Source organism: Sceloporus undulatus, chromosome 4 (genome assembly GCF_019175285.1).
Source record: "Sceloporus undulatus isolate JIND9_A2432 ecotype Alabama chromosome 4, SceUnd_v1.1, whole genome shotgun sequence".
Classification (NCBI taxonomy): domain Eukaryota; kingdom Metazoa; phylum Chordata; class Lepidosauria; order Squamata; family Phrynosomatidae; genus Sceloporus; species Sceloporus undulatus.
This window is the reverse complement of record NC_056525.1, coordinates 123,671,205-123,690,161: the sequence shown is the minus strand read 5'-3', so window position 1 is coordinate 123,690,161 and position 18,957 is coordinate 123,671,205. Positions and strand designations below refer to the sequence as shown.

The following is an 18,957-nucleotide window of genomic DNA, read 5'->3' as shown; positions in this document are numbered from 1 at the left end:
TGATTTTAAAATGTACATGTGTATGCTATTTAAATAGTTTTATCTCTGTATATTCTTGTTCTTTTTTCATATGTTCACATATAGTAGATAGATATTAGATATGCTAAATACTGTGTATGCATCTCTGCCTTGGAAATAATAGAGTAATGATTTGTCTTTTCTTTAGGTCGAATTGATGTTGACCATACAATGAGAAGGATGCAACTTTTAGCAGAAGCGGAGGTAAACATTTTGAATATTAGTCAATATGGATTGAAAGAAAGCATCCGTAGAAACATGATGCTTCTTTCCACTATATATACATTTATGGATCTATGTTTAATATTAGTCTCTCACTTTATGAAGCCATTGCCCTGTTTTTGACAACTTACAGGTGACTGTTTTCTTTTATCAAGAACTGGGTTTCAGTTTGGGAGAAAAGCAGGAGAAAAATCAGATCAAATCAATAAATAGTACTTGATAGATTCCAGCATTGAGAAATTTGGAAATGCCAAGTCTGGGACTGCTGAAAGGTTGCTTGAAATAAGCAGGTGCTGATGCTTGAAGGGAAGGACTACGTTAAAGTTGACTTGGACAGTTTTTCATATTGTGCAGTGCAGATGTCTGTAAGAAAATGTTGATATTTTGTTTTGGTTTTTAACCTGATCTTGTTTAAAAGTTCATAAATTTTAGCTGGCCTAGACTGGGAAGCCAAACATTGTGAGCACTGGACCCTGACCTTCCTCCAAGGATAGAACCTTTTTCTCCAGCCTTGTTTAAATGAACAAAACTACCCACAAGGTCAGGGAACATCATTTATTTCCTCTTCTACTTCAAGATAGAATGGGGATTCATTCTCAGTGAAGCACAGAGCTTCTATGGCTCTCCAAACATCTGAAAATGCCATGAGCCAGACATGAGCCCCTACCCTTGTCTTGATCTTGGGAAAGGGCGTAGAAAAAATTGCCAGTGTTTGTGCTGTGGCTTGGAGATGCCTGAAGAATCTTGAAAACAAGTTGGAAATGCCAGATTTCCCCCTTCTTTTTTCAGCTCAAGCCTAAGAGGATTTCTGGAGTTTGTATCTTTTGTGGTTTTGCTTTTAAGGTGTTTGGAGCATTTTGGAATCGCAGTGAAACTGTGGGAGTAATACTTCTCCCTAGCTCCAGATTTGGCTGTTCATTTGTCTCTTGAGTGTGTGTCCCATGTTTCCATCACAAATGATGCTCCAAATTGAGCTGGAACTCATAATAATGTTTGCTACATAAGGATTGGATTCTTACCACAACCAGCATGGTGACTGGAAATGAACAAAATCATATACAGTACACATCTAGCATAGCCAGTGTGATGTAGTGGTTTTAATGTTGAGCTATTGCTCTGGAGATTAGGGTTCGATTCCCCATCGAGCATAAAAACCTACTGGTGACCTTGGGCAAGTCACATTCTCTTAGCCTCAGATTATAGCAATGGATTAGCTGGATTGGGATTCCATGGATTAGCTCAGATTCAAGCCTTAGTCTACCAATTTACTAGTCCAACACTGAAACCACTACACCATGTTGGGTCTTGTCACTTATTGCCCATTAATAATAACACGATAATGATAATATTGTGAAGTCGAAGGCTTTCATGGCCGGCATCCATAGTTTTTTGTGGGTTTTTCGGGCTATGTGGCCATGTTCTAGAAGAGTTTCTTCCTGACGTTTCGCCAGCATCTGTGGCTGGCATCTTCAGATGCTGGTGAAACGTCAGCAAGACACTCTTCTAGAACATGGCCACATAGCCCAAAAAACCCACAAAAAACTAATGATAATATTAATGACAGCAATAAAGCCAGCTGGTTTGACCAGTATGCGAACAGCCTATACACCCATAAACAAGCTTCACAATCTTGACAGTCCACAGAGGTCTGACAGCCATCATTAATGCCAGAAGGGTTCCTAGGAGACAGGAAGATTTTGGAAATCAGGCAAATACATGTTAATGTTGCCAGTCTCAGTAAAAGAGAATGAACTGCAAACTGCCGAATGTCCTTTTTGTATGGTGCTAAGAGTACTTAAGTAATGCTCAAAATTTTGCAGCATAGACTCCTACCATATATGGAGTGACAGGTTCCAGAGGTGTAAGCAGGTTTTGGGAAGAGTAGAGGCACTAGGGACCACATTGCAAACATATGATGGATAATGGAGTGCACAAGGGAATTCCAGAAAAAAATCAGCATTTGACTGCATAGATCATAAAAAGCTATGGCTCACTGTTAGAGGAATGGTTGTGCCACCACATGTGATAGTCCTGATGAGAAAATCTGTACTTAAAACAAGAGACTACAGTTAGAATATGGAGAAACAGAATGGTTCTCAGTTGGCAAAGAAGTCAGGTAAGAATGCATCCTATCGCCCTGTTCGTTCAACATGAATGCAGAAATTATCACAGAGCAGGCTTAGATTCAGAGACAAGAGGAGTGAGGATCAGAGGAAGAAACATTAATAACTGAAAATACACAGAAAACACCATGCTACTAGCAGAAAATCAAGGTTTGCTTTTGGGAATTTATATATTTTTTTGAATATTTTCATGCCATGGATGGTTGAATCTATGGACTGAACAACAGAATCTCTGTATCCTGCTTCTCCTTCCCCTTCCTTGTTCTGTTATAATTTTTGCCCTTTTTTGGCATCTGTCTATCTTGACTGAACTTTACAAACAGATCAAACAGCTCTGAAGTTTTTTTTAAAAACCCTTCCCTTTTGTGAACATAACAAGTGAAACAGGACAACCAAGAAACTTGAAGTTCCTGTTCTTGTAGAGTTGTCAGCAAAAATGTTAAATATTAACAAGCAGTTTGTAACTACAGTATTCCAGTTTTTTGAATAGCAGTGAAGTGTAGAATAAGTTTTCTCTGCTATACCTTCTGGTTGCCTAAATATAATACCAACCCTACCCCCCAAATTTAGTGTCATACTTCTAAAATGAAGAATAGTAATTTAATTTTAAAAAAACTATTCCTTTTGCTAGATGTTTTTTTTAACCATCAGAGGTATTTTGTCATTTTGGAAATTTTGGAAACCTTTTATTTGAATTTAGCTTTTTTCTGTTCAGACTTGCTGTCATTGAGGAAAGAACTTTGTCTTTTTAAAAAATTGTCAAACTCCCCCCCCCCCCTCATTTTAATAGCACTTTTGGGGGGGGGGAACCAAGCATTTTAAACTCAAACAAGGCAGGGAGGGGGGAAGGAAAAAATTGGGGGGAGCACCCCCAAAACTTTTTTTTAGAAAAATTGAAAATTAAAAAAAAATAGAAAAAATTGATTATGGAATATTTTCTTTCAGAATGATGAACAGAATATTGAAGAAAGGATGTTCATGCATTATTCACATAAAATTATTTCCAAAAGCTATGTAACAGGATCCTGACCATTGCAATTTCTGCTTTTGATTTCCCTTTCTCCCTTTATTTTTTGAGAATTAGTGCTTAATAATAATAATAGCAGCAATAGTTGTAGTAATTTTGTGTTTTATTTCACACTTAACTGAGACTTGGGGTCAAGCAGAATGGCCGCTCTAGCTCCAGTCGCTCCCCATTCGGTGCAGGACTGTGATTGATGACCAAACACCATGGTCCCGAGGCTGCCTGCCATGGCAGTCCTGAATGGGCCACTGGCAAGGAGCACTTTTTAAAGCTCCTTTTACTGGCTGCCTGGGCTGCCTTAGGTGTCTGCAGTGCCGCTTTGGCCCAATCTGGGGGCATGTGTATGCCATGCACTCGGATCAACCCAAACTGGCACTTTTGGCGCCTCTGTTTCAGACCTTCTTCAAATTCAGAAGATTCAGAATGTTTGGCATTTGGCTAGTCAAAACTTCTAAGGAGGTGTTAGTCAATTTATCATGTGGGGTAGACCCATCTATTGCTAACAAGGATGGGACAGAATTATGCTAATTACTGGGAGAAATCCACTGTTAATTTTACTGAGAGGAGACCCATAAAAGTCAATGGGAGTTAAATTAGTAAAGATGAGATGAAAATAAAGGAGTTGCTCTCATTACCTCGTTTCTGATTTGACATTTGTTGATGATAAGATGTGGGGAAGTTAATCTAGTATTAAGATGGTAGTAGGATACCAATTACCAAGCAAATTAAGTGTAGTCATATTTAAGCTGATTTCTCTTCTCTTGTTTCTCCACACCTGACCAGAAGCTAAAGCCAACTTTTATGAGGGAATTTGACAATCACTTCACAGAATTTGTAAATGGCTTGGTTGCAAAGTCAGTGATGCTGGAGTCTTCACCACCCACCTTCCCAACTACTTGTACAGAGAAAGAGAGCTTCCAAACTAAGTAAGTGTTTCTCAGTTTAGCTTACAACAGAGCTGATTTGTTTTTACCTTGTAATATATGTTTTTAAAATGCTTCTATCTTCTTTTTCACAGAGGATCAAGAGCACCTCCAGAACATGGAAAAGTTTTTATTGCTAGGAAGTCTGTCTTGGAGTGAGTATGTTCATTGAGCTTGCAACTTCCATTGCTGCCTTGTTCTACTGGATGGATGCAGTTAAAATACACTAGTTTTGGTGATCTGTGGTGCAGGAGAGTAAGAAGTGGCTTATTTTACTCCCCCTGCCCCTTGTAAATCAGCTTTCTTTCCTATCTAATCTCCCCATGGATAGCCCAATAAACTTTGAGCGATGTAGCAGAAAGCTTTCACAGGTAGGAAGGATATGGCCTAATGCAGTGGTTCCCAACCTGTGGGTTGGGACCCCTTTGGGGGTCGAATGACCCTTTCATGGGGGTTGCCTAAGACCATTGGAAAACACCTATTTAATTACAGTTATGAAGTAGCAACGAAAATAATTTCATGGGTTTGGGTCACCACATTAAAGGGTCGCGGCATTAGGAAGGTTGGGAACCACTGGCCTAATGGAAATGCTTTGCACCCTGTCATACTGTCTAGCCCTGCTATTGTTTGTTCCAGTGGTGGGCAATTGCACTGGGTCCATGTTTACTACAACAACCTCCCACCATTGGATTGTGCTAGTTTTGATGTGGCTTTGTTTTTGTCACATCTCATTTTGATTTAGTTGTATTTTCAGCCAACTTTCTTCTGTAGAGGGGCTTATGAAGGAAAGTAAAGCCAACTGCTGCATTTAGGTGTGTGCTTATGGTGCTTTAGGTGATTTGGAGCAATTTTACTTGATTTTTAAAAAATGGGGTTTGGGCTACAAAAGGAGTTTGGGAATCACAGACTACACTGTCCCTACCCTTGATCTATTCTTGATTGGTAGCAGTTTTTTTTAGACAATAATTTTCCTCATCATTTGGTGCCTGATCCATTTGGTCTGCTGATGGATACTCTACAACTGAATTAAGGTGCCTCTCATGGTGTGTAGAATGCAGAAAGAGTGTAAAAGGCTGCATATCCTCACCCATTTTCTCCTACTTTTCTTTACAGAAAAAAACAACAGTGGATACTTGTTACCCCAGAAACTGGGGTAACCAAATAAAATAGTCTTGGGCCCCACTATGGCTTGTGGTCCAGTTGCCTAACCTGTTCTTATGAGAAATGTCCCAGTAATTTTATGTGTGAAACTCCAGCTGGGTTTCTGTCTAATTCTCCTTGAATTTTACTGGGAAATCGTTGCAAGTTTGTCCTTCACATTGGTAGCAGAATGTCTGTTTTCCTCCTGCTTTTGAGATAAATAACATTTCAGGGACATATCTGCATTACTGACATGCAAGGTCTCAAAGAGCACAAACATATGCCTTGTTCTTATACTGTAAGATAGCAATGTTATTGGTTATCCTATTTGTTTCAGTTGAAGGTTCTTTCAAATTTCTACTAGAGATATGTTGGAATGACTCTTTTGAAGCCCTGTAGGATGCTACACAACATCTTTTGTTTGAAATCAGAACTTATTTTTCCCCAAACCATTTATTGAGTAGGCTTCAGTAACTCATTAAAAATGTTTTTATGTTGGTTTCGTTAATGATATAAAACACAGGATGTATTTTTGTTATAATATCAAACTTCACAATGGCATTTTGCAATACATTTCTCAGGTATATATTTTGTGTCCCATGAAAGTGAGCCTCTGGCTTGTGAAAGTGGATTTGGAAAGCTCATAATAGAGGGAGACTCTAGCATTATGAAAAGAAACCTAATTACCATCATAATTAATAACTGGGATAGTTTAATTAACAAAGTTGCCATCACTTAATTCATTACTGAAAAGAAGATGTTGGGCCACACCATGGGATTTACAGATGACGTGGGGAGGGGGGTTGACTCTTGATTTCAGGGCACATTATTTTAATTTACTTCCTCAGAAAGATTCTTTTTTGCCATTTAAAGCTGTCTTCCTCCAACCCAGATTTTCCCCCCTCTTCACATAGAAAGTAAGGCCCTAATAGAATTGTTGCATGGGAATGGTGGGAATCCAGTGCATCTAGGAGCTGTCAGGTTGAAAGAGGCAGTCCTAAAGCATAGGGTCTCCTCTTATAAGTTCTGCTTTGTTAGTTAAAGGTTAATACAGAGTAATATTTTTCCAGTTAGAGGATACTGGTCTAAAACAATTAAATGGTAGATCATCAGTGTCAGTGAATAAAGAGTGGAGAATTCTTAATCAGAAATGTTTTGAGAGCCTCTGAACATATGCAGAACATATTTGTGCACAAATGAACCCTCCCTCCCTTCCCACATCACATCAAGGAGTGTGGTCTGCAAAGTTCAGTGGTAGAGTACATGTTTTGCAACCAGCAGCTAGGGATCCTAAATTTATTTGGTGGTTATATTCAATTGGGAGCCAGTGTGGTGTAGTGGTTTGAGTGTTGGACAATTCTGGAGAGGAGGGTTCAAATTCCTATTTGGCCATGGAAACCCACTGGGGGACCTTGAGAAAGTCACACTCTCGCCTTTAGAGGAAGGCAAAGGCAAACCCCCTCTGAAAAAAGTTGGTATGGTGATCCTAAGATAAACTATAACCAGCTTTTCTTGGTAAAGCTGGTTATAGTTTACCTTAGGATCACCATAAGTCAAAAACGACTTGAAAGCACACAACAAAAACAACAATTTTTAGTTTAAATGCTCAGATATTTAACAAGTCCACTATTCTCTGTACCCATCTTACTTTAACTGTAGTGTTAAAAGAAGGTGGAAAAGAAGGAGGAGGGAAAGTATAAAAAGCAGAATGTGGAGCCCCTCTTAACATTTTAGTGTTCTGACTTACTTGGACTGTGATATTAAAGGTTCCATTCCTACACTAACTAGGTAAATCTTGCAAAGCCAAGATTGTCTAGCATGGAGTGGGATGTCACTCTTGTAATTTTAGAAGAAAGAAAGCAGTGCAGAGTGGCAGAATGTCTGTATGAAACAAGATACCCTTTCCCTCTGGAAGCATATAGAAAAGCACTTATTCCCACAGTGCAAAACCCAAAAGGTGATTTCCATTAACTTAATCCTACGCATGTTGGAAATTAGATTTTTCTGGAAAATATGCATAGGAATTGTGCTCTGAAATGAAGCACTCCCATGCTGATTGGCAGGTAAAAACCCAATGTTAGTGTGACCTTGGCTGATAGCGCATATCCTCTTCTGCAAACCTACTGAAGACACTCATGCTGCTAGAATGTCTATAGTCACTGTAAGGCAGAGACTTGTAGCACTTTCTGTAAGATTATTATTATAAGGAATGTGTGGTGTGTGTGTCTGTGTGATTATGTACACCTGGACACATGCTTTCCTAATGCCCCAGCATATATCTTTCTACTTTTTGCTTTTTTCCTCAGTGAGCTGTTTGAAGTGGATCACATCCAGACCATCTATCACATGTTCATTGCCCTGCTCATCTTGTTCATTCTCAGCACACTTGTAGTTGACTTCATTGATGAAGGAAGGTAAGCATCTTGAAAGATTAGCTGATTTGTTTTTAAATACTGTAATTGACATTTTCATACAGGAATTAATGAAGCCACCATCCTACTCCTTGGAAATGTGTTGGCTGAAGAGATTGCTTTTTTAGTGAGCTGAACATTGCCTCTAACAGGATGAGAAAAGGGGGTCTGGCACAATCAGAGATGGAAGGGTGGGGAGTTAGGAGTCAGAAGACTTGTTTCAAATGTGGTCACCGGGACCAGTCTGTAACTTGAGACACCAATACAGCTGCCACATAGCACTTGTGTTATCAGTAGCTATGCTAGTCGAAGGAAAGAATCATACATGCCTCACAGCTAATGTTATGTGAGTATGTAGGTTTCTCTGCAATGATGTGCTGGAAGGAAAAGCACTGTAGACTGTTTACTATGTGTGAGAAACCATACTGCACACAGAACAAATTTTTCTCTCCGTGGGTGTTGCCTGGTCTTTATGCACTCTTAAAAGAGTGCCAAAACCTGCCAACCACTACATTGTTTGTCTTGTACCTAATTAAGAGAATGCTGTTTACTGAAAAGTAGTATTTTGTGTCTGTCCTTGGCAGTGCTGCCTTAAGAGGAGGCATTGCCAAATATTTTTTGTGGAATAATGGTGAAGCTAATTATAAGTCTGTTTGTTTTCAGCTGCACTAGAATATCCCTAGCAAAGATTGTATCAAAATAGCTGTATTGGTCTCATAGAACCAAAAACATAACCAGTAAGAGTTTCTTAGTTCGGAATGTTTGTTTTTGTAAGTCCTTTTTGGAGAAGTTAACCATTCAAGAACTCTTTGCTCTGTGTGTGTGTGTTCATAAAACAATCCAGTTTTATCTGAACTACCAAGCATCTCTTGGTATGTTCTTATGTTTGACTGGATGTCCTTCTAGGCAGAAGGTAAGCCTATGGCTGACAAGGACAGCACGCTATCACTTTCAGGCAGAAAGATAGTTGTTACTATTTTTGCCCCATACTCAAGTTTTAGTGGGAGTTCTGCCTTATAAGTTTACCTTCCTCTTTCTGAAAAGCTTACCGTATATACTCAACTATAAATCAACCTCACGTATAAGTTGAAGGAAGGTTTTGGGGCCAAAATTATGGATTTTGATATGACCCATAGATAAGTCAAGGGTATAACTTAGGGGCATGTAGCAAAGGATGTAAAGGATGATACAAAGGAAAATGATGCCAAAGAGCTTAGGAAATTCTGACAGGCATAACTGTGTCAATCCTAAAGACAGGATGGATGAGAGAGTAGATGGGATCCATACTTCTTTTTGGTGCTCCTAAGATGGACTAAACTTTTTCCTTTACCACTTTATTCAGAGAAAGGGGATGGTTCCTAAGTACAGTACTTACTTTGACCCATGGATAAGTCAACTCAATTTTTTAAATCAATTTTTGACAAAATTTCTAGACTTATACATGAGTATATACAATAATTTCTCTGCACAGTGTAATTTTGTGAGTAGGCTTATATGAACTCCATGGGACTTACATTTGAGTAATATCTCCCAGGCTAAAGGTGTTCAGATCCCTCACAATTGGTCATTCTTGCTAAGGTTCAGGGAGCTGGGGTTGAACAACATATGTGCACCTGCATGGTAAAAACTACTGTGTTATACCTACACTTAGCTGGAAGTATGTTCCATTCCACTCAGTGGGGCTTACTTCTGAGATGTTTGTTCTTTAAATCATGCATTACTTTTTTCCAAGCTACCGACAACCATTAGATTGCTTTTTCAGTTTGACCAATGAAATGCAGTTTCTGGGTGGGGAAATTCAGAATATGCATAGCAGAACACCCAGGGACTATGGGTCATTTTTCGTAATATGCTGCAACAAACCCACCGTTGCCACAAGTATATGCTTTCTTTCATGCTTTACAGTGTTAATCTGTCTTAAAGTGTATAAACTTTAAAGAGCAGTGTATGGAATAATATATTCTCTTGCTATAGCACTCAATACTGTAATTGTTAAGAATTTCATCTGGGAAAACTTATTTTAACTCAACTGTATGAGGCTTAACTTTTTTTCTTTTGTTTCAATTTCTTTGAAGGTTGGTGCTAGAATTTGACCTCCTGGTCTACTCTTTTGGCAAATTTTCTGTCGTCGTTCCTACTTGGCTTTACATGTTTCTGTTCACACTAGTTGCGCCTTATGGCCTCTTTCTTCAGTGGGCCAAGGGGTACCATGGTTCCTCCCACAAGATCATCCACTCCTTGTTCTTTGGGGTGCTCTTCATGGTATTCCAAACGATTTACCTTGGACTGGTGCCAGTGTACATTGCATTGACCTATGAGCTACCGCCAGCCTGTTGTTTCATAGTCACTCTTGAGCAGGTGGGTTTGAGTACCTGAAAGGTTGATTAAGGGTGTGGGATATGAGAATTAGTATGTAAAATATCAGTGGGGAAGAAACAGACCGGCTCTAAATGTCGGTTTCCCAGCATCTTGGGAGCGTGGTGTTTATAGATGCTGCATGCCCCCAGACGCCTGGAAATTGTCCAGATGTGGGCTGGCTTCCAGGCACTCCAGCGGCATGTTTACACAGCACATGCCACAGTAGTGCTGTAAAGCTGCAGCAGGGTGGGTAAAGCCACCTTTTTGCTGGCGATAAGAGGCGCGACAATTTGCCGCTTCTTTTTGGGTTGGCAAAAAGGCGGATTGGGGCTGCGGCATGTGGTTGCTGCGAACCCAATCCAGCTTTCTTAGAGGTGGCTTCAAGACCCCCTTTGGGACAGTCTGTTCCACCCCAATATTACTGCAACAGTAAATACATGCCTTCAAAACATAATGCAACATAATGCAAAATGTTTAATGCAACAACAATAACAACAATAATAATAGATGAATACAGTGGGTGCTCCATATCATGTCTAAGGCTTGTCTTAGCTGACCTTCTAAACCCTTCCTGCAGGTACGCCTAGTGATGAAAGCCCATTCATACATAAGGGAAAATGTTCCTCGTGTAGTCTCCTGTCCACCTCAGAAGTCAAGTGAGTAATGTTTTGTTAACATTCTGTAGCTGTGTGAATGAAGGCTTCCTTCTCTCTTGCTGTTCTGAAGGGCGGCTCTGCTTCAGTTCAGACAAAATTATATGGACTTCTTGTCATTCAAGAATTTCATGGAACGTGTTTATCTCCAAAACTTTATTGGAGTAAGTTGAGTACAGTGAATATAGGAAAAGAATATGAATGTCACACAAGTTTCAGTTGCCTCATAATTAGTGGCAGATTTTGTGTGTGTATTTTATTTTGATTTTTTTTGATATGGCAAGATTCTCTGGTGGAAAAGGACTTATAATAGGCTATTTGGGTACCTTAGTCTTGGTCACGTTCAGAAAAGGATAATAGAAAAAAAAATAAGAAAAGCCACCTCATTGAATTATAAAGCTACAGAAGTGTCTGTTATTAAATTCAGGCTGTAATAAACAGCTTGATGTTTGTTTGTTTGTTTGTTTACTTATTTATTGCTTTCACATATATTCTACCTTTCTCCCTAAATGGAGAGATAGTAATAAAAAATGGGATGGAAAGTGCCTTTTTTTGTGTATGTGTGTGCTATGATCTAATGCTAATTGGGGTTTTTTCTTTCTGTTCTCCAGACTCTCTTCAAGTTCCGCAAGTTTCCCAGTATTTGTATTTCCTCTTTGCTCCCACCCTTATTTACAGAGATCATTATCCCAGGTAATGTCAACATGAAAAAAACTTTGCACGTGGCAATTTAGTTTCCTCTACCTCTTAAATGTTTTATTTTACTGATGCATTTATTTGTACTGACACCAGTGTTTAAAAAGGGTACAACCAGGTTGCTATCTTTTCTGGACATGAAAACCTTGGAGTGGGGAACATGCACCCCTTCAGTTTTTTGTTGGACTGCAGGTCCTATCAATCCCTCACCAGTGATGGTGTTGACTAATGCTGATAGCAACTGTATAATATCTGAAGCAACTCTAAAGAAAATATGAAGGAGGGTATACTATTTAAAAATACAAGAGAGATGGAAAAATAATTTGATCTTATCTTCATGTGAAAAAGCAGAGTCCTATAGAAAACAAGAACATCAGGAGAATGCTGTTCCCCTTTCCTGATTATCTTCCTATATGTAAGCACATTTTGCTGAATTTGTTGGCCATGCTATCTAGGGGATTCTGAGAGCTATAGCCAAAAGCACAGAAAATGTTTTCCATATTCTGCCTTTTTTTTTCCCAAGTAAGAACTCACCAGACTTACTATACAGTACTGCTTTTTTGAAGTTCTCTGCAAGAGCTATTCATCTTTGTTTGGTTTAATTAACTGTGAGTTTGGCAGACTGATATGTGCTAGGTGCTTTTAAATAATGGATGAGAGGTGCAACATAGAAATATAGAAGTATCAAAAATGCAATATGGGAGATTGGAGTGTTTACAATACATACCCATAAAAAACTTCAAAACCAGCACCACACAGCATTAAGACAAAGACCAAACTCAACAGACTGTAAAGGCCTGGCAGCCCAAAAATTTTATTATCTGCCACTGGAAGAAGAACAAGAAGTGGGCCACCTTGGCCTCTCTGGGGAAGGAGTTCCAAAGTCTGGGAGCAGCCACTGAGAAGGCCCTCTCCCTTGTTCCCACCAAACATACCTGAGAATGTGATGGGACAGAGAGGAGGGCCTCTCCAGATGATCCTAAGACCTGACTGGATGCATATAGGGAGATATGGTCTTTCAAATAGTCTGAGTCCTAGTTATATAGGGCTTTATAGGTCAAAACCAGCACTTTGAATTGTGCCCAAAAACAGACAACAGTAGAGCTGTTGCAGAAAGAGAATTGTGTGCTTTCTGTAGCTGGTCCCAGTTAACAACCTGCCTATAGCTCTCTGGGTCAGCTGAAGTTTCTGAGCACTTTTCAAAGGCAGCCCCATGTAGAGCCCATTAAAGTAGTCTGAACAGGATGTAACCAAGACATGTACAACCGTGGCCAGATCAGACTTCTCCAGAAATGGACACAGTTGGTGCACTAGCTTTAAATGTACAAAAGCCCTCCTGGTCACTGCCCAAACCTGGGCTTCTAGGCTCATCACTGAATCCAGAAGTGCCTCCCTACAGTGAATCTGCATTTTCAGTGGGTGTGTAACCTCATCAGATCTGTCTTTTGACTGACCAGAATAATCATGTTCTGTTTGCCCTCATCCAGTCCATCACAGCTTCCAGACACTGGTTTAGTACAGGAACAGCTTTGTTGGAAAGGATTGATAGTGCTGGGTATCATCAGCATACTGGCAACCCCAGACAACCTATCCCAGCAGTTTCATGTAGATGTTAAATAGCATAGAGGATAGGACTGAACTCTGAGGGACTCCATAGGCCAATGGCCAGATAGCTGAACAGGAATCCCTCAGCATCACCCACTGAGAGTGTTTCTCCAGGAAAGAATGGAGCCACTGTAAAACAATACTTCCAGGTCCCATCCCAGAGAGGGGATATAGGATTTCTTTTTTTATCATATTTCTGTATATCCTCCAGAACCGTCTTCCATTTCCCTCAGTCTGTATTTCCCTGAGTAGTCTCAATTAATCATTTCCTTCATTCCACTTTTAAAAAAACATAAGCATAGCAAAAATAATAACAAATAATCTAATTCAGAGTGAAGTATGCAATTTGATCAGAGTCCTGCAAACCAAACATAGCAAAAATAACAAATAATCTAGTTCAGAATGTTAAATATTATGTTATTAAATATTATGTTAAACATTTCAGTGATACATTACTACGTTGTTGCACTGGAATAGAATTTCAGTTGTAGAGAATGTGACAGCCTTATCCAGGAATTTCTTACAAAAACATCTTAAGGAGTGGTGGTGTTTCTACTTTCCGCAGAGAGCAAGAAAGGTGATGTATTGGATGTAATACTTTGTTTGGTTTGCTTCACAGGACTCCCACAAGAAGATGGAGCTATGTAGCCACCAAGTTTGCACAGGTTAGTTATTATTTTTCCCAGAACAATAAATTACACACTGAAGTGGCTGACAAAGAAACATGGACAGAGATTGCTGTTTCCCTGTTTATTTGGTCCTTGGTTCCTTCTAGCCTTCTTCTCTTTTCAGCAGAGAGGGCTTAGGTTACACCTGGCTACTTCAGGCATTCACTGAACGTAACTGAAGCCAGGATCTAAACAAAGTGATTACTTTTTGTTGTAGTAGACACAATTTACCAAGTGTAATCCAGATCTCTGGATATTGTCAATGAGATTAATCTGTCATCTTTCTCTTCCATTCCTTTTCTCTCCCCCCCCCCTTCTCCAGATACTTGGTTGTCTCTTCTATGCTTATTACATGTTTGTACGAATCTGTATTCCTACATATCGGAATTATAGCCGGGAGAACTTCAGTCTACGAGGCCTGGTCCTTTGTATCTTCAACTCTATCCTTCCAGGTGAGTACTTCTTTCCCCCATTTTTTTCTAAAACAGTAAGATGAAATTGTGATAAATGTAGTAATTTGCAAAATTACAGAATGGTAAATAAGTGTTAGAGTATCCTTTGTTCAGTTCTACCATGGCTTTTCTTCTCAAGCTGGTGCAGTTAACTATATTATCTGTATTTCTGAGGTTCAATTTCATTTTCTTCTCCTAGGTGTGTTGATGTTTTTACTGATCTTTTTCGCATTCCTTCACTGCTGGCTTAATGCTTTTGCTGAGATGTTGTGCTTTGCCGACAGAATGTTCTATAAGGTAAGCAATGCGCCAGGTTAGAATCTAACATAGATTCTAACATAAGTTAGAATCTTGCTGAGACTTTACCCTTATGTAAAAAAATGTTGTGCAAGTAATTACACTTTTTGGAGGTTGTATAAGTGCAATCTCTAGTGTAGCAATCATTTCACAAGTGTACGTAGAGTCACTTGTCTCACTTATGCTGGGCTGGGAGCTACCTGTTGTGCAAATAGGTGAACATAAGGCTGTGGCACACATTTTGCCATAAGTTATGCAAATGTGGTATCAAGTATAACCATGCTAATATATGTGCTATGCTACAAGTGTGTCATATATTGACTAGTCTTAAACTTCTTTTTTCTGAAGTGCTTGCTTTTAAATTCATAATATAAGACTGAAGAAGCAGAGACGGGACCACACTCTTCGCCATTTCATAAAAATGTCAATTTTTAATAAATTATTTTCCCCCTAACCAAAAGAAAAAAAAGATTTTCTTTCTTGTGGATTTGGGGGTCCACTAACAACCAATCTAGAGACCAGGTTAAGTAGTCCAAACCAGCTCTGAGAAAACCTGGTTCACCTATTAAATTTACAGCGCTTTATAAATAAAGGTTAATAATAATAATAATAACCTAAAGCAGTAATTCCCAAAGTGGCTTGTACCACTCTCTAGGGATGGTGGAAAGATCTAGAGGGGTGGTAAGGAAAAATGGGGTGGCAGGAGAGACTTTAGTCAAAGTATTGATGTGCAAGAAAGACAAGAGGTGCCAGCAGCCTTTAGGACCATAGTGAGTTAGAACATGTGGCAACAGGGAAGAAGCAGTGGCAAAAATAAGTTTTCACATTTGGAACCCTGCTTAAGCTTTGTGAGCTTTGCCAGGACTTTGCTAGTGGCAGGTTGGAGCTCTGTTGCTGCTCCTGCCAAAAGAAGAGATAGCAGAAGAAATGTGTGTGTGTCGGGGTGGGGGGAACTTGAGGTTGTTTGGAGAAGACATGTTTCTGGGGAAGGAGGGGGAGTAGTATCCGGGGTCAATTATGTCAAAGACTCCTTTGCCTCTCTTACCTCTCTTCAATTGGGAGTCCTTCCTTGACTGGGAGAAAAGTGGGAAGCCAGCTGTGACCCTCTGCAACCTGGTGAAAAAAGATTGGGAATCCTTTCTCACTGTAGAGAAGCTTCTCCCTTTGCACCTGGTCATCTTGGCAGTAGCAAAAAGAGCAGCTAATTGAGCAGTGATAGAAGCCTCTTGCTCGTGCCAGCCTTTGCCCCAAGACTGGTGTGAGTGACAGGCTTTTTGCTGCTCAAATGGCTGCTCGGTCACTGCTCCCTTTGTATCTTGTCACCTTGGGAGCAGCAACTGAGCAGCCAGCTAGTTGGCCCTCCTTTTGCTGTAAAGGAAAAGGCCTGGGCTGCTGCTGCTGCTGCTGTATTTGCACAGGAGAGGCTGAGGTGATGGCGAAGGAGGTGGTGACAAGCTGCTGCACAAACAGTAGACTTAATATCAAGAGATAGGCATTGGGGGCACTAGGATTGTCATCAAAGAGGAAAGGAAGCGGTAATTGGGAAGCACTGACCTAAAGAGAGAGAGATGCTTAAAAAAACATTTTCCCAGTCACACTGCATGGTATTGAGCAGTGTTGCATCCAGTTCATTCAACTGACTATGCTTTTCCTAACTGGCTCCCCTTCAAATTGCTGGTAGAGGCTGGCACATTTCCATATTTCTGCCAATATACAAAACCTTAACGTATGTGGAAACATAGGAGAGAAGAGAGAAATTCGGTATTGCATTTGATCCGTGAACGCTAACTAGAGTAAAACCAGCTAAATTTAATGGACAGTCCCAACTAAGGTATGCCTATTGAATCAATGTGGCATGCATTATGTTGACTTACCAAGTCCTATTCATTTCATTGGGTCTATTCTGTTAGGGACTAATAGTTAGATTAGAAAACTAATCTTCTCTGATCCAGACAAACAATCCATATTGTTTGATGAGAGAATAGCATACAGTGGTGCCTCGGGTTACGAAATTAATTCGTAACGCGGCCGCTTTCGTAACCCGAAAAGCCTTCGTAAGCCGAATTGCCATAGGCGCTAATGGGGAAAAGCCGCGATTCCGTGCGAAAAAGCCGAAAAAAGCACCAAAAGTTTTTTCGTAACCCGAAAAAACATTCGTAACCCAAAACAATAATTCCCTATGGGATTTTTTCGTATCCCGAAAATTTCGTAACCTGGGTATTTCGTATCCCGAGGTACCACTGTACATGCTTACTGGTGGGTGTTGAAGGAATGAAGAGGAGTATAACTGACAACTTATATGCCATTCTTTAGGATAGTCTTTTGAACATGGCAGTTTTGAGACGTCTTGGATTATGAATCCTTCATTACTCTTCTCCATTCCTTCCACACCTACCCACATTATTTTGCTTGATACTCTCACTGTGACCCAGTTTGCTATAGTTTGTTGTAGTTTGAGTCCACCTCAATACAGCAGTGCCCAGAAGCCTGTATTGAGGAGGACAGCTCAAACTACAACAAACTATAGTAAACTGGGCCACAGTGAGAGTATCAAACAAAATAACGTTTGCTATCTTCTCCTGGGATCACTTTCAAAATGAACTACAGTTGACCCACAGTATCCATAGATTCTTTATCCATGGATTCAGACATCCATGGCTTGAAAATATTCTCTCTATATAAATATATATATTCCAAAAAGCAAAGCCATTTTATGGGGTATAAAAGACACTATTTTAATAGCCATTGTATTTATTGGGACTTGAGCATCCACAGATTTTTGGTATCCACAGAGTCCTGGAACTGAGTCCCAGTGGATAGCAATGGCACACTGTAATAGGTAAGAGTAAAAGTAAAGGTTTTCCCTTGACAAGATTGTTTGGTCATGTCTGACCATAGGGGATGGTATTCATCTCCATTACTAAGCCAAAGAGCCAGCGTTGTCAAAGACAACTCCATGGACATGTGGCCAGCATGACTGCACAGAATGCTGTTACCTTCCCACCAAAGTGGTACCTATTTATCTACTTGCACTTTTACATTCTTTCAAACTGCTAAATTAGCAGAAGCTGGGACAAGTGATGGGAGCTCTCTCGGTCACGTGGCACTTGGGTCTCAAACTGCAGACCTTGCAAGTCTTCAGAGTTGGCGTCTTAACCGCTGAGCCATTCTGTCCCTCCCCACTGTAGTAACTCAACAAATAATGTAGCAAGCAATCTGGCAGGTTACGAAATTACTCCACTAATAATATTGTAGGGATGTGGTGGCTCAAGTGGTTAAGACGCTGACTCTGTTGATTGCAAGACTGGCAGGTTGGCAGATCAAGGCCTGGGTGCCACATGATGGGGTGAGCTTTCATAGTCCCAGCTTCTGCCAACCTAGCAGTTTGAAAGCATGCAAATGCAAGTAGGTACCACTTGCATAACTAGGTACCACTTGAGTGAGAAGGTAGACAGCATTCTGTGCAGTCATGCTGGCCACATGATCACAGAGTAGTCACTGACAACGCTGGCTCTTCGGATATGAGCACCTCCCCCTATGGTCAGACACAACTTCATAATCTTGTCAATGGGGAATACCTTTACCTTTACCTAATAATTCTGTAAACTGAATTTAGCTTTAGGATCCTGAAACTAAGCTTTTCATGAACTACAGTGCGGCCGTGTCGTACACAGGTAGGCTTTGCATGACTTTCAGCATACACTGAAAGCCGCGTTGGGATAAGGGGTGGCGTGTCCCATAAGGGATAACAAGGCATGTGCCTGTGGCGCGTGTGCGTCACTGCGCCGCCGCATGCACAAGCCCCATTCACTTAAATGGGGCTTGAGCATAGGCGGAATTCCCTTTACGTGGGGGAGTCTGTAACAGATACCCTGCGTAAAGGAAGGGCTGACTGTATATTTTTTCTGCTAATGATTTAAACTTTGTTTTTTAATATAATCTTTTTGGCTTTTTGTTTCTGTGGTTTAAACAAAATGTATCTGCTTTGGGTCAATTACTATAAATTAGGAAGACTTTTTTGCAGCCCTTTGCCAGTGCTTGTAAGTACTGGACTGCTTGAATGTCCATATTCCAGATTGATACAAGCACTGGTTCGGGACCAGCCAGTTCCTCTCTAGGCCATGAATGATCAGATTCTGCAGTCTAGACCATAGCAATCAAAATTCTGAACCTTAGCTATCATTTATATTTTCATTTAGGGGTTTGCTTGGAAAGTTTCTTTCCACACAGAGCTCTTGTCATGTTTGAATTTGCCCTAAGAATTTTGGCTATAAGCCTTGGAGACCTGGCTGCAAACATTAAGATATGGGCATCTAAGGGTGGTAGTGGTTATTCTTGCATGACTCATTAGAAAAGTCAATAATGCT

General features: G+C 40.2%; 1 protein-coding gene across 1 annotated transcript in view; it reads left to right on the top strand.

The window, feature by feature from the left end:
* Nucleotides 1-18,957, top strand: part of SOAT1 (sterol O-acyltransferase 1) — a 48,577-nt gene that overhangs the window by 17,060 nt on the left and 12,560 nt on the right. Inside the window, exons 3-12 of the mRNA XM_042463929.1 lie at nt 167-222; nt 4,171-4,313; nt 4,406-4,465; nt 7,757-7,864; nt 9,937-10,219; nt 10,797-10,875; nt 11,484-11,565; nt 13,793-13,838; nt 14,164-14,293; nt 14,493-14,590. Of these exons, the coding sequence (XP_042319863.1) occupies nt 167-222; nt 4,171-4,313; nt 4,406-4,465; nt 7,757-7,864; nt 9,937-10,219; nt 10,797-10,875; nt 11,484-11,565; nt 13,793-13,838; nt 14,164-14,293; nt 14,493-14,590 (1,085 nt within the window). The remainder of the gene's footprint in view (nt 1-166; nt 223-4,170; nt 4,314-4,405; nt 4,466-7,756; nt 7,865-9,936; nt 10,220-10,796; nt 10,876-11,483; nt 11,566-13,792; nt 13,839-14,163; nt 14,294-14,492; nt 14,591-18,957) is intronic.